This window comes from Zea mays, chromosome 3 (genome assembly GCF_902167145.1).
Source record: "Zea mays cultivar B73 chromosome 3, Zm-B73-REFERENCE-NAM-5.0, whole genome shotgun sequence".
Taxonomy (NCBI): Eukaryota; Viridiplantae; Streptophyta; class Magnoliopsida; order Poales; family Poaceae; genus Zea; species Zea mays.
Genome location: NC_050098.1, coordinates 206,541,568 through 206,555,842, shown reverse-complemented (window position 1 = coordinate 206,555,842; position 14,275 = coordinate 206,541,568). Strand labels below are relative to the sequence as shown.

Sequence of the window (14,275 nt, the reverse complement as noted above, 5' to 3'; positions counted from 1 at the left end):
ATGTAATTTGGTTATTATTAGAAGAAAGATGTATACAACAGTGTCGGCGTTTCGAGACCGGGGGGGTCCTTTGGGCCGACGAGTGAGTGTCGCCACGTGCCCCAGCCCAGATGGGTCGAGCGCGAGGGCGAGCGCAAAGGGGGGAGAGCGAGGCGGTCGGAGCCCGGCGTGAGAGAGGTGGGAATCCCGCGGCCTTCGTGTTCGTCCCGCGCCCAGGTCGGGTGCGCTTGCAGTAGGGGGTTACAAGCGTCCACGCGGGAGAGGGAAGCGAGCGACCCCAAGAGAGCGCATGTCTCGTCCTCGTCCCCGCGCGGCCAACCCTCTCTAAGAGGGCCCTGGTCCTTCCTTTTATAGGCATAAGGAGAGGATCCATGTGTACAATGGGGGTGTAGCAGAGTGCTACGTGTCTAGCGAGGGAGAGCTAGCGCCCTAAGTACATGCCGATGTGGCAGCCGGAGAGATCTTGGCGCCCAGCTGGTGTGATGTCGTGGCCGTCGGAGGAGCGATGGAGCCTGGCGGAGGGACAGCTGTCGGAGCGGTTGGGTCCTTGCTGACGTCCTCTTGCTTCCGTAAGGGGGCTGAGAACCGCCGTCGTCACAGAGTATGCGGGGCGCCATCATTGCCTATCTGGCGGAGCTAGCCAGATGGGACACCGGTCTTGTTCCCTGCGGCCCGAGTCAGCTCGGGGTAGGATGATGATGGCGCCTCCTGTTGACGTGGCTGGCCTGCGCCCTAGGTTGGGCGATGTGGAGGCTCCTCCGAAGCCGAGGTCGAGTCTGTCTTCCATGGCCGAGGCCGAGGCCGAGCCCCTGGGTCGGGCGAGGCGGAGGTCGTCGGCAGAGGCCAGGGCGGAGTCCGATCCCTGGGGTCGGGCGAAGCGGAGTTCGTCGTCTTCTAGGGCTGAGCCCGAATCCGAGCCCTGGGTCGGGCGGAGCGGAGTTCGCCGTCTTCCGGGACTTAGCCCGAGTCCGAGCCCTGGGTCGGGCGGAGCGGAGTTCGCCGTCTTCCGAGACTTAGCCCGAGTCCGAGCCCTGGGTCGGGCGGAGCGGAGTTCGCCGTCTTCCGGGACTTAGCCCGAGTCCGAGCCCTGGGTCGGGCGAAACGGAGCTTCCTATGGTGCCTTCGGCAGGGCCTGACTGCCTGTCAGCCTCACTCTGTCAAATGGTACTGCAGTCGGAGTGGCGCAGGCGACGCTGTCCTTCTGTCAGGCCGGTCAGTGGAGCGGCGAAGTGACGGCGGTCACTTCGGCTCTGCCGGAGGGCGCGCGTCAGGATAAAGGTGTCAGGCCACCTTTGCATTAAATGCTCCTGCGACTTGGTCGGTCGGTGCGGCGATTTAGTCAGGGTTGCTTCTTAGCGAAGGCAGGGCCTCGGGCGAGCCGGAAATATGTTCGCCGTTGGAGGGGGGCCTCGGGCGAGACGGAAATCCTCCGAGGTTGGCAGCCCTTGTCCGAGGCTGGGCTCGAGCGAGGCGTGATCAAGTCGCTCGAATGGACTGATCCCTGACTTAATCGCACCCATCAGGCCTTAGCAGCTTTATGCTGATGGGGGTTAACAGCTGAGAATTAGGAGTCTTGAGGGTACCCCTAATTATGGTCCCCGACAAATAGACTCTCTAAATGACTCTTTAAATTTTAGTAGCTCTCTATTTCTATACATTTGATCACTATTTTTGGACAGTCTTCTCCACTCATTATTAGGCCCGTTGGACTAGCCTATATTTTTTATTGTGAATTCTATTTTAGAGAGTAGCTAAATCATTAAATTCAGCTAATCTCTTATAGTTGTTACAAGCATAGAGTTCTTGAACAACTAGTTATAATAAAGCAATCTAGACTTAAGAGCAAAATTGCCACCCTCAGTTTTGAAACAAAATTGCCCTAAAGTAGAGCAGACACATCTTTTATATACCGTTATATACCGTGTAAATCTTGTGAGACGTTTTTTGCATTGAAAAAAGACCGGCTGACTTTTTTTAAATTAAGTATCCAAATTTTAACATAATCAATACTTCACTTTATCATTTTCATATGGGAACTTGATGTTATCTTCTTATATGATTTTTATTAGTTTTGGTAACTTATTTGCTATTTTTGGTGACATTATAATATTTATGGATTTAATTGCATTTTGATAATTTTCTAGGGAAAGGAAATAACAATACACAAATAGCCTAAAAAATTCATGAAAATTAACGTAGGAGTAACATAAGTCCACATATAATTCTAAAAAATGCTTGGACCATAAATTTCGTAATATGTCGGGGATTTCTTTCATTTCACTCCCATTTATTACGTGAGTTACATGTGAAATCAACATAAGTATCCAAGTTTCAACATAATCAATACTTCGCTTTATCAATTTCACTTAGGGACTTAATATTGTCTTTAATAAAATGTTTATTGATCCTGCTAACTTATTTGCAATTTTTTATAGACACTACATTATTTTATGGATTTAATTGCATTTTGATGATTTCCTTTAGAAATAAATTGATAATACAAATAGCCTCATAAATTCATAAAATTTGATGGAGGGTTAACATTTGTCCACATAAAATTCTAAAAAAATGTTTGGGCCATAAAGTCCATAAGATGCTAGTGATTCTTTTTATTTCACTTACACTTGTTACGCGAGTTACACGTGAAATGTATTTTGATGACTTTCTGCATAAAGAAATTAATAATACATAAATAGAAATTTGGCGTAGGGCAACATATGTCCATATAACATCCTAAAAAGTGTTTGAACCATAAAATCCACAAGATGTAAGCAATTATTTCATTTCATTTCCACTTTTTTGTGTGAGTTACATGTGAAACCACCATAAGCATCTAAGTTTCAACATAAATAATACTCCACTTTTATCATTTTCATGTGGGTACTTGATGTTATATTCTTCTAGAATATTTATTAGTATTGATAACTTATTTACAATATCAATCGATGCTATAGTATTTTATGAATTTAATTGCATTTTAACAATTTACTATATAAAGAAAATAGTAACACTCAAAATAGCCTTAGAAATTCATGGAATTTTATGGAGGCGTACCATATGTCGACATATAATCCTAAAAAATGTTTGGACTAAAGGAGGAGCTAAATGATTACAACTATGATATGTGTGGAACAGTGTCTTGTACGATATCCGACAAAAATATTCGTTACTGATGCTATCCGTGTCTGACTAGTTCCGTATTCGATCACGACTATCCGTACTTGTATTCGAGAACATCCGTATTTGTATTCTTATTCAAAGCTATTCGTATTTAAATTCGAATTTGAATAAAAATATAAAAATAAATATAATTTCATTAATATCCGTCTGTATTCGTATTCGATCCGATTACATCCCTACCCGCACAAAACTGAGGACGTGATACGCTTACGGCTGCTGGGCCCGAATTTCAGGCAGGCCCATAACTGTGAACTTTTGTCACCGAATCTTGTACCCCCATCGTTAGGCTTGGCCCAGTTGCGGCCTTGCCAGCAACAAATCTTGCGCATCGACTCATGAATAATGATCGGACGGTTGCCATTTCACAGATCCTTAGGGTTTCCTCTCCGCTCGCAGCACAGCCCGCCGGTAAAAGGCCAGGGGCTACCTGGACGGCTGGTCCTGGTGGCTGGTGCCTTCCATTGTGAGACGTGAAGCTAAGCCGGCGGCGGCGGATTCCTTCGTACCCAATTCGTCTACGCTATGTTAGGTTTCCTTCATTTGATTTTGCTTTCTCGTTTGTCGCTGTCATTCGCCCTTCTTTCTTGCCTCTCGTTGCGTAATCCTTGGAGCAGTGATGAGATCTTTTCAGTAATGATCTTTGAGACGTGATTATCGATCTCTATATTGCTACGTTCTTGCTGAGCTCCTAGCGCCAGGCGCACATGCTTTTAGTTCTATTTGGGTTCAGGGTTTAATCTGGTTTTCAGCGTGTCATTACCGAATCGTTCTGGATTCACAAACGGCGAAATTTACTTGCCTGCGTTATTCCTGGAGCCGTTCCATCCTATCCACTACAACACAGTTTGAATATATGTGCTAAGGTCATGTATGCACCTTAATTTTAATATGAATACATGTGTTTAGGGTTTAGGGTTCAGATATCCATCTTAGGCCTGGTTCGGTTATTTCAATTCCATGTGTATTGGTGTGTATTGGGATGGATTGGGATGGATTTTGACTTGCTATAGAATTAAACCGACTCAATACCACCCAATCCACATGGATTAATTTGTATGGGATGGAATAGATTGATACGAAATTTGAACTAGATTAGACAATCCATCCTAACGTGCATGGATTGAGATGGAGCACGTAAACAAGAGCTGGATAACGCTAATAATACATTAGATCCCTCAGCACATTAACATCAAGCTGAGCCTTGTTTGATGCAGGACAACTTTGGTCAATAACCATTTTAAACCATAACCAACAGGGTGCAGGGGTAGGTAGCCTGACAGGGCACAATGAAGGAGCTCATAGTCTTCGATCCATCCTCGAGCTTCCAAGCCAGCCAGCGTCAGTTGAAACCTGCAATTTTGCAGAAAGCTTCAGGTTGGTTGGTTTGGTACTGCAAATAGTTGGTCTGTAATGGAAGGTCGCGTAAGGAACGCACCCAGTTTGAGTTCCAGGCCGCCGCCGCCGCTTGGTGGGGTCGACCCTCCACCTTCCCCGCCGTTGTTCCAGGCCTGAGAATGAGCAAGCTGCGGCCAAATTTGCAAGAAGTTCTGCACGGATTTTAGACTCTAGATGCAAAAAAAACTGTAGACAGATGTTCACAGTCAAAACTAACAAAGGAGAAAAAAAATTACAAGTTCTATATACGGATGCACGCAGTCAAAGAAAAATAACAAATCAAAGGAAGCAAAATTGATTCGCTCACAAAGCCAAGATTAGGTTTACATCACAGCTACCTTGTAGTACGTACTTCCTCCATTTTGTTTTAGTTGTGGCTGGATAGTGTAAAATTAAACTATCCAGCAACAACTAAAAAACGTAGGGAGTACGTAGCATCATACGCAGAGCACTGTAGTCTGTAGTAATAAAGCGACGGCCGAAAGCTTGAAGTGACATACTAATAGCCTGGCGACCGTTGCGTCTCTTAGGGGGGCAGTGGTCGTGACACTAGCATGCGTAGCGTAGCGCATGCACATGCACGGCTCATGGTTCGTCTGAATGGATGAACCGCTTTTTCTCTTGTAGGGAAGCATCATCCTGTTTCATCCGGTGTCTATTCTCGTAGGGAATCGCCATCCCATTTCGCTCAGTATCTATTTTTTTAGGGAACGGGCATCCTATTTCATTGCGTCGAGTGTGCAAGCCTGAAAGAAATGCCTATTCTTGTTCGACTTGTACTTGCTTCGATCTGTATAGATGGTCTTCAGCCTTTTGTTAGTTGCGACTTTAATCCACTTGGCTCCTACTTTTTCTAGTAGGTGTTTTTATCTATATGGATTGCAGCTGAATATTGCGAACAGTCGCCTTACCTAGGTTGTACTCTCTATCTCAAAAGGAAAGATGGGAGAAGTCATACAGTCACCGAAATGATAGAGCTGAACTCAGGAGTTTCTGAACAAAGTTCCCAAACAAGCGGAGCTCAGATAGGTTGTTTATCTGCTAAGCGGCAAAGCCATAGGCAGGACCGCAGGAAGATTCTTTTGCCTGCTATGAACCATCTCTTCGGTTGTTTTGTATGGTGCAAGCAAATGAAGAAATGTTCTTATATATAGCCAAAGAAATGTACGCAAGTAATTTAAGTTGCTCACACGACGCTACGTTTTATGGTGCAAGAAATGTATACTTATTAAGTGCAGTCTCGGGGCGTTCTGAGCGTCTGTAGCTCACAAAATCGTGTGCTTACCTTGTCGCACAACCCGTAGCGCTCCTCGTGGCGTCCTCTGATCTGCAGCCAGAGCAGAAGCGAGAGAGAGAGAGAGAGAGAGAGAGAGAGAGAGAGAGAGAGAGAGAGAGAGAGAGAGGCTATTAACTATCTTTCTAAATCTAGGAGAAGACCGCATCAACAACACTATATATACGTACAATGTTCTGGAGGCAGTCGATCTCGCCGCCGATCTTGCGGTCCTTCTCGGAGCGCACCCTGTGCACGGCCGCCTCCAGGCTGTGCTCCAGCAGCTCCAGCGACGGCACCGTGTACTGCTCCCCGTCGTCCACCGTCATGAACCGCAGCTCCTTCTCCATGAGCTCGCACATCCGCTCCGCCTTCTCCAGCTCCGCGCGCCGCTCCTGCAGGAGCCCCATCGTTTACCGCTAAAAGAAGCAGGGAATGCATGCGCTGCATGCCAGCCCACGTACGTACGTACGTACGCGCTCTGCTTAGACAGGAGGTTACCTGGCGAACGTCGGCCCAGACCTTGCTGTGCGTCGCGGCCTCGTACCTCTCGACCAGGTCCTTGACACTGGAGCGAAAACGAGGGAGAAGCAAAAGCAAAGCACAGTGCTGCTAAGAGTGCGGGAAATGAAGTATGTGCAGATCGGTGATCCTGGCTTACATACGTACGTGGGCACGGTGGGCGAGAGGTAGTGGTACAGCTTCCCGGAGCCGGAGAAGAGGAGCAGCAGCAGGTCGACGTCGCACAGGACGGCGAGCTCCCTTGCCTTCTTGAAGAGCCCGTCCCTGCGCTTGTAGAAGGTGGACTGCCGCTGCGTCGGGTTCTCGATCCGCTTTATCTCGCTGCGGCCCCTCCCCATGTCGTCGTCCCGGACTCGCAAACGCGCGGCGCTGCAGCAGCCCCCGCCGAGCTGCTCTTTGCCCGTCGTTGCTTGCTTTAAATTGGAGGGGCTGCTGCCTGCTGGGGTGCTGCCGTGCCAACTGCCTGCCGAGGCAGGATGAGGCCGGGTGCTCGACTGCTCGTTGACGCAGTACCGAGACATGATAGTCTAGTAGTCTAGCCGCTCCACGGGCTAGCTTCTAGGTAGCTTTGTCTTTGTGTCAGGGGGGGCTACGTGGCCACCGCCGGTTGGTTGGTTCGGTTCGTCGCTCGCTCGTTTCAACTTTCGCGAACTGTACTTTTGAAGACTGGAAGTGATCTGCAGGCCTTGCAGCTTTCAGCTTTGCAGGATAAGGGAGCAGGAGCAACGAGACTGGCACCGCGACGTGCATGAAGCGACTGAGACTTGTCGAGGGCTGGGCACAGTGGACCGTCGATCATCGCCTACAGTATTCCTACGCTACACTAGCGCAACTGGGCAGTGTATACTGTATAGTAGGAGTGGCAGGAGCAGTAGTGGGCTTGTAGAGAGTGATATAGTGGTGACTTGTGTATTACTGCAACAAGTACGCACACGCACCTAGGGTGTACGATACAGCCATACAGGCGTACAGTAGTAGTCTAGTAGATTGTAGATAGACGTGACCCATGTGATTTCCATTGCTCTTCCTCTGTTATAAGGTTATCTTTATAAATGTTGCAATTTATATTGTTAAACAGGACAAAACAATTTTTTAAATGACACAGTCTAAACGTACCTTTGAAGAAAATGTGGATTCAAGCAACAAGTACTGCTACGGAAATCTGTAAAATCTTTAGAGGATCAGAGTTCACCAAACCGGATTGAGGACACACAAACCGGTGTCCATCGATAATCTGTAAACCACGATAAATCGACGAAAACCAATAGAAATTAAAGTCAACCTAGTTTGAATTCTAAACAATTTAAAACCGATTAGTCAACCGATAAGACCGATTAATCGGCTCCTGACCAGATAAACTGGCGGCACTGATGCAGAAACTCAGGTATATGTTTTTTTGCAAATAAATCACATTGAAGTCCCATAATTTGAACAAAAGTCCAATAACAATATTTAACAGTTCAAATACATTACATGGCATTGTTTTATAGTTCACAAACAACATCGAAGATACAAATACAGACATAAAACGATTAATGAAATTACCTTGTGTAAATAGTTCGCATCTTGAAATTTACCAGTTGCATCAATTGATTTGTGGAAGAACATAACACCATTGCAAAATAACATGAAATTAATCGCTCACTTTTGGGTTGGTCCTGTCCATGAGTCGCACATGATGGTAGGTTCATATGTTGGCCAATCATCCTTGAACTTTGTGAAATAATCCTGCAAATGCGGCCTGCGACCTGTAATTCAGCATCAACACCAGCATCGGCATCATCGGAAACACGGTGCGAACCCACCACTCTACTCTTGCTCTCCTTTTATCATAGACCTTGTCAATCTCACGCCGAAAGTAAAGGCAATGTCTAGCGAAACATTACGACAACCATGCACATTCCTCCCAAGCGATGCATTGTGTTGCTTGAAACGTGTAGCACCACCCCCTTCCACTGTTTCTTGCAGTACTTGCACCTGAATCGGAGATATATTGTCCCCGTGTTCCCATATTGGATCAATCCGATCTAACAACCCTAGAAATAGCAACAACAACTATTATTACAAGTATTATTAGCCTACATAACAAGTAGCAGTGATGATTTCAAAGGATTTGAAGCCAAAAGGGGTAAATCTCCCTAACCCTATCCTCTACAGCTCTACTCAGCAGGTTGGCTTATCACCATCTCTGGCCGATTAGTCGGCCAACACGCTCGGCTAAAGGACAAAGCAGACCGATTAGCCGGCGACTAACGATGGCCCGTCCAGGCTACATCACCTATTTAGCCGTTGACTAGCCAACTAATTTATCGTATATAATTGGCAATTAATAGGTAAAATGAGCGGCTTACGTACTGAGCGGATGAGAAGTACTAACCGACGGCTTTCCGGGCTAGTGGATGTAGGAGCGCTACACCGCGTACTCGGGCGGTGGAAGGGCGCTGTTCTTGGCTGGACGCGACGGGGAGGAGGATGAGGAATGGCCTGACGAAGGTCACGACATGTTAGGGTATTATATGAAGCTATTGGGCCTTATGGACGACCGACCCACTTAGGAGTTTTTTTTAATATTTTAAAACTTGTTTGATTTTTAGTTTAAATTTGGTATCATATATTTTAAATTTAGTTTCAATAGAAAGTCTTAAAATAATCCATAGTATTTATAATAAAATTGTCACTATTTTTTTCAAATTTTACAAAATTTCACAAATTGAAAATTTGAAACCGGTGGTCCGAACTAAACGACCGACGCGAGTACCGGTTAGCCGGATTAGCCTACCGATTTGGTAACCCTTGTAGAGCATAGTCTACTGCATAGTTTCACTTTCAAAATTACTTGTTTTAACTTTGTCAACTTCACAAAACCGGGTAAATAAGCCCTGACCAGTTTTAATGAGCGGTTTTGCTAATATGACATTACCACCAAGCCATCTGTTTATTTTATTTTAGTTCTGCGATCTAGTAGTAACTAAAATTTATATAATTTTACACACAAATTGGTAATCAGATATTATGATTTTTCTATTTTTGGATTTTTTAGAAATAGCAGCTAGATTTAAAAATAAAAAACTACATGAAAGGGGCCTAATTCATTTGTTCCTGATTCAATTTTATCTCCTAAGGCTAAAACTTTTACTAGAGATAGCTAATACTATCAATATATTTTTAAATTGTATTTGATTTATTAAGCAAGTTATGTGAAAGTGGAGAAATAGAGAGTTACTAAATTTGAAGTGTCATTTACAGACACTGTTGGAGACGTTTTTCTTCTAATAATATTCATATTTATCTTTACAAAACAATTTAGCTAGCCATTTGAAGTGCTCTTACACAACTAGTTCTAGAATAATTTACATAAATACACAAATATCTGGACCCACATAAAATAACTTATATCAATACACAACTATTAGCTCTAATGCGTTTAAACTGACTCTAAGACACCTGGCCGTTTTAAGAATAACAGAGCCCTCATTTCCGTTTGGCGCAACTACAAATGTTTCTTCTTTTTCTCTCTAATGCTTTGCCCGGGAGTTTCTTGCGTAAGATTGCAATGTGCTTTCTGTCAATATATAATATAGTTTGAAAAATACTTTTTTGCTCTTAACGTATCTAATTTCATATGTTAGTTACGTAGATCAATGTTTTCGTTGGTTATTGCTTCGTAGTCCCACTCCCCCACTACTAAAAAGAATTTATTAAAGACAGACGTCCTGATAAATATGGTAGACATGTTTTTATAGGAGCCACCTATGTAAACGGTAGGACAGGTCGGAACAATCGATAGCTATGTTAATTATTTACAAATGTGTATATTTTAAAGAGACCATCTTTATTAAACAACTCCTTACAAAGGCATTAGATGCCGCCCGTACAAATTGATTAACTGATTCGCTTAAGACTTAGGGACTATTTTTAAAACCAATTATGTAAAAATAATTCATATTTTTCGTATAAAGTCGGATGAAGACCAAATTCATACTAAAGTTACAGAGGTCGATGTGATCCACAAGTTTATAGTTGATGCGTTTTTATTTGAAACTATTTATTAGAGTTCAAATTTAGTTTTAGTTTCTCAAAAATAGAAAATTAATTTAGGAACTTTTGACTCATCTTCGATGTTAACATGGCCTACACGTACACGGAATTTGTATTTCATAATGCGACCTATAATTTTTTAGATTTAAAGTTATTTAGAGTCTCAAATATACATTTAAAATTGTTAAATTTTGAAATTTATTTTTTTATATCTTTTGATGGCCTTTGACGACGTCATATGGTGCATTTGGTTGCAGGACAGCGTGGACAAGGACGTCCCCTGGTGTTCTCTCTCGTCGCTCCAATTTTGAGGGACAACTGGAGACAACAGTGAGATAGTCCTGTTCTAAACCTTAAACCTTAACCAAACAATTTTATTTAAGGGATCGTCTCATGTCGACCCGTTCTGTCATTGTAACCAAACGCACCCCTAACTCCTAAACATGCTACTTTATTTTTATACTCGGTTTGTTACTCGTTTGTTTTCATCCTCACATGCATCATATTCATATCTTGCATCCAATCCAATCCAATCCAAGGCAGACGATCACCCGAAGGCATTTTGATAACTGATACACATACATTGGCACTGCTGCCACCACATGGTCACAAAGCTGGCTCCAAATACGTACTGTGCCTCTGTACTCGGTGTCTCGGTGCTAGGTGGATGGTTGAAAACTTGAAGTCCAAACACAAACAGTTCGAGAAACAACCTCTGCCCGCGCCATTGATTTCTCCCTCTGAAGCCACAGTCCAGCTCGTACAGGTGCCACATCCGTGTCGCTCTGCCACGCCGACGCGCACTGCCTGCCCCACGCATGGAACTTATGGAGCCACAGCGATGGTAGCTAGCTGAGAGTAAATTCTTGAACTATTGGAGGGAGGAGACTGATGAAAATGGACCGGACACCGGCCATTAACGCCACACCTGCAAGGCACGCATGCATGCAGCCATGCATGTACGTGATGCGCGGACGACGTACGCCCCATCACCGTGCCCCCTTAGCTTGCTGAAGTGCTGTTCGAGAACTAACCCTCGTCGCGCCGCGTGCACGCGCTCGGCGCGGCGACGACGACACGACGGCACCGCCTGCACATGGCCGTCGACCACGGTGCATACTGGCGCTGGCGCAGCGGGCGGCAGAGTTCCGCAGCAGTGCATGCATGGCGTTCGTTCGTGGCGCGTCGGTGCGTGCAAGTCGGAACTGGGTCACGCGATAGTGAAAGGATGGTACGATGGTGCCGGCCCATCAAGACGTGGCGTTACGGCCCATTTCCATTTCGGTGAACTGCGCGGTGTTCACCCCAGCTACCTCGGCCGGACTCTCTTCCCTCTAGGAGTGTCAGTCTTTTGATTCAGTGCATTTATTCGGTGCGCTATCCTTTGCCCTGTGCACGATGCAGCAGATTTTTATATGCGAACGAGAAGGCGCGAGCTGTGTTATATAGTAGACCAGCAGCTAGTAAGGCTAGCTGGAAAGCTCACTACCCTGTAAACCTCCAGCAAGCTTCAGCTAGCTCATTGCCTCCTTGCAAGGAGTGTGGAGATGGCTACTAGGCCGGCTCTCGTGTTCGTTTGCTGCTGCCTCTTGCTGGCGTACGCCGCGGCAGCGCGTGTGCTCGACGAGGGCGAGCCTTTTGGCCGCCTGAAGAATGCTGCGCGCCGTCTCCGCGATGGCGAGCCTTTCGGCGGCCGGAAGGACCCCGCCGACCCGGACCACTCTCCCGGTTCGAGGCCCACGAGCCACGACTTCCAGTTTCTTCGTATTCTCTCAACTGACACGACGTTGTGTGCGCTCTTTCCTTGCAGGCTCACACGGGACTCCGCCCTGCCCGCCGTCCATCGGCACCTCGCCGACCACGCCAACCACACCCGGCGGCGGCAGCTACTACCCGCCTTCGCCAGACATCGGCACTTCCCCGACCACACCGACAGCTCCAGGCGGTAGCGGCGGGTACGATGCTCCCCCGTCACCGTCCAGCGACACCTCCCCGACGACGCCCGGTGGTGGCTACTACGGTCCCCCCTCGCCATCATCTGACACCTCCCCGGTGACGCCTCCTGGCGGTGGCGGCGGCGGATACAGTGCTCCTCCTTCGCCGTCCAGTGATACCTCCCCATCGACGCCCGGAGGTGGTGGTGGCTGTAGTGTCCCCCCTTCGCCGTCCAGTGATACTTCTCCACCGACACCTGGAGGTGGTGGTGGGTACTATGGGCCTCCCTCGCCGTCCTCTGACACCTCCCCGACCACGCCCGGCGGTGGTGGTACTGGAGGGTGTAGTGCTCCCCCTTCGCCGTCTAGTGGCAGCTCTCCATCAACGCCCGGAGGTGGTGGTGGGTACTACGGACCTCCCTCGCCGTCCTCTGACACCTCCCCGACGTCGCCGCCTGGCGGTGATGGTGGAGGGTATAGTGCTCCCCCTTCGCCGTCCAGTGACACCTCTCCATCGACACCTGGAGGTAGTGATGGAGGGTGTAGCGCAACCCCTCCGCCGTCCAGTGGCACCTCTCCGTCGACGCCTGGAGGTGGTGGTGGAGGGTGTAGTGCTCCCCCTTCGCCATCCAGTGACACCTCTCCATCGACGCCTGGTGGTGGTGGTGGGTACTATGGCCCTCCTTCGCCGTCTTCTGACACCTCTCCGACCACACCGTCTGCGCCTAGTGGTGGCTACTACGGACCTCCGTCGCCGTCCAGTGACACTTCGCCGACCACTCCTGGCGGCGGCTACTACGGCCCTCCATCGCCGTCCAGTGATACTTCCCCCACAACCCCTGGCGGCAGTGGCGGCGGCGGCTACTATGGCCCCCCTTCACCGTCCTCTGAAACCTCCCCGACCACGCCTGGCGGCGGTGGTGGGTACACGCCGACTCCACAAGTGCCGTTACCGCCTATCAGCACATCACCACCGTTCTCTCCACTGACGCCAACACCGACTACCCCAACGCCGTACGACCCCAACACGCCGCCCTTCACGGGCCCATGCACGTATGTAAACGTAACCCCCCTAAGCCCTTGTACACAAAACCCCTGGCACACCCTAACGTATGCAACGTCGCTCGTGTTTTCTGGCTTTGCAGCTACTGGATGATGCACCCGGGCGTGATCTGGGGCCTATTCGGTTTCTGGTGCCCGCTGGTGCGGCTGTTCGGCCCGAGCGCGGCGGTGCCGTTCGGGCACGACCTCACCGTACCGGAGGCGCTGGCGAACACGCGCGAGGACGGCATGGGCGCGCTCTACCGCGAGGGCACGGCGTCGTTGCTCAACTCCATGGTGAACAACAGGTTCCCCTTCACGACGCAGGAGGTGAAGGACGCATTCGGTGCTGCGCTCAACTCTGGTGACGACGGCGCCGCCGCGGCACAGGCGCGTCTGTTCAAGAAAGCAAATGAGGGGCACGTCATCAGGCAGAACTAGCTAGGCGGCAGTCGCCGTGTGTATGTCCGCAATGCAACTATGTGCGCGGCGAGCATGCAGGGCTTGCTTAGGATCTGCACGTATGTGTTTGATGATGGGGTGAAGTTATCATCACTTATCTCGATACCTCTTTGGATCTATCTTGTATCAGTTGCGCATGTGGTCTTAACTCCTAAAGCCCTGTTTCGATACTTCTGGCTTATTGTTTATGAATGGTTAATAATTAGTCAGCAAATAATTAGCTAGCAAAAATTTGTTAGTGTATATTTAGAGACTTATCTAATCTATTACTCTATTAGCACCTATTAGCAAGGTCAAATTATTAATGGGCAAACAATTCATAGGTCCTCCCGCTAACAATTAGCTAATTTGTTAGCCGACCTGTTTGAAGGTTAGTGCGTTAAAATTAGTCGACAAACTGTTTGTCACGAGGATCCAAACAGGTATAAGT

The 14,275-nt window shown here is 47.6% G+C and overlaps 2 protein-coding genes across 5 annotated transcripts; one reads left to right on the top strand and one right to left on the bottom strand.

Moving 5' to 3' along the window:
• Nucleotides 1-4,124: 4,124 nt before the first annotated feature.
• On the bottom strand, nt 4,125-8,856 carry LOC100279931 (uncharacterized). Of its 4 annotated transcripts, none has more exons than XM_008674507.3 (8): nt 8,748-8,856; nt 8,208-8,406; nt 6,514-8,118; nt 6,350-6,416; nt 6,040-6,243; nt 5,861-5,902; nt 4,616-4,727; nt 4,125-4,530 (listed from the first exon to the last, which is right to left on the bottom strand). In XM_008674507.3, the coding sequence occupies exons 3-8, from the start codon at nt 6,889-6,891 to the stop codon at nt 4,356-4,358; spliced, it is 978 nt and encodes a 325-aa protein (XP_008672729.1). In that variant the 5' UTR covers nt 6,892-8,118; nt 8,208-8,406; nt 8,748-8,856; the 3' UTR covers nt 4,125-4,355.
• A 2,995-nt stretch (nt 8,857-11,851) lies between these two features.
• On the top strand, nt 11,852-13,949 carry LOC100382457 (uncharacterized). The gene is made up of 3 exons (NM_001321426.1): nt 11,852-12,136; nt 12,219-13,395; nt 13,488-13,949. Exons 1-3 carry the CDS (start codon nt 11,956-11,958, stop codon nt 13,822-13,824), a joined length of 1,695 nt encoding a protein of 564 aa, NP_001308355.1. The 5' UTR covers nt 11,852-11,955; the 3' UTR covers nt 13,825-13,949.
• Nucleotides 13,950-14,275: the final 326 nt, after the last annotated feature.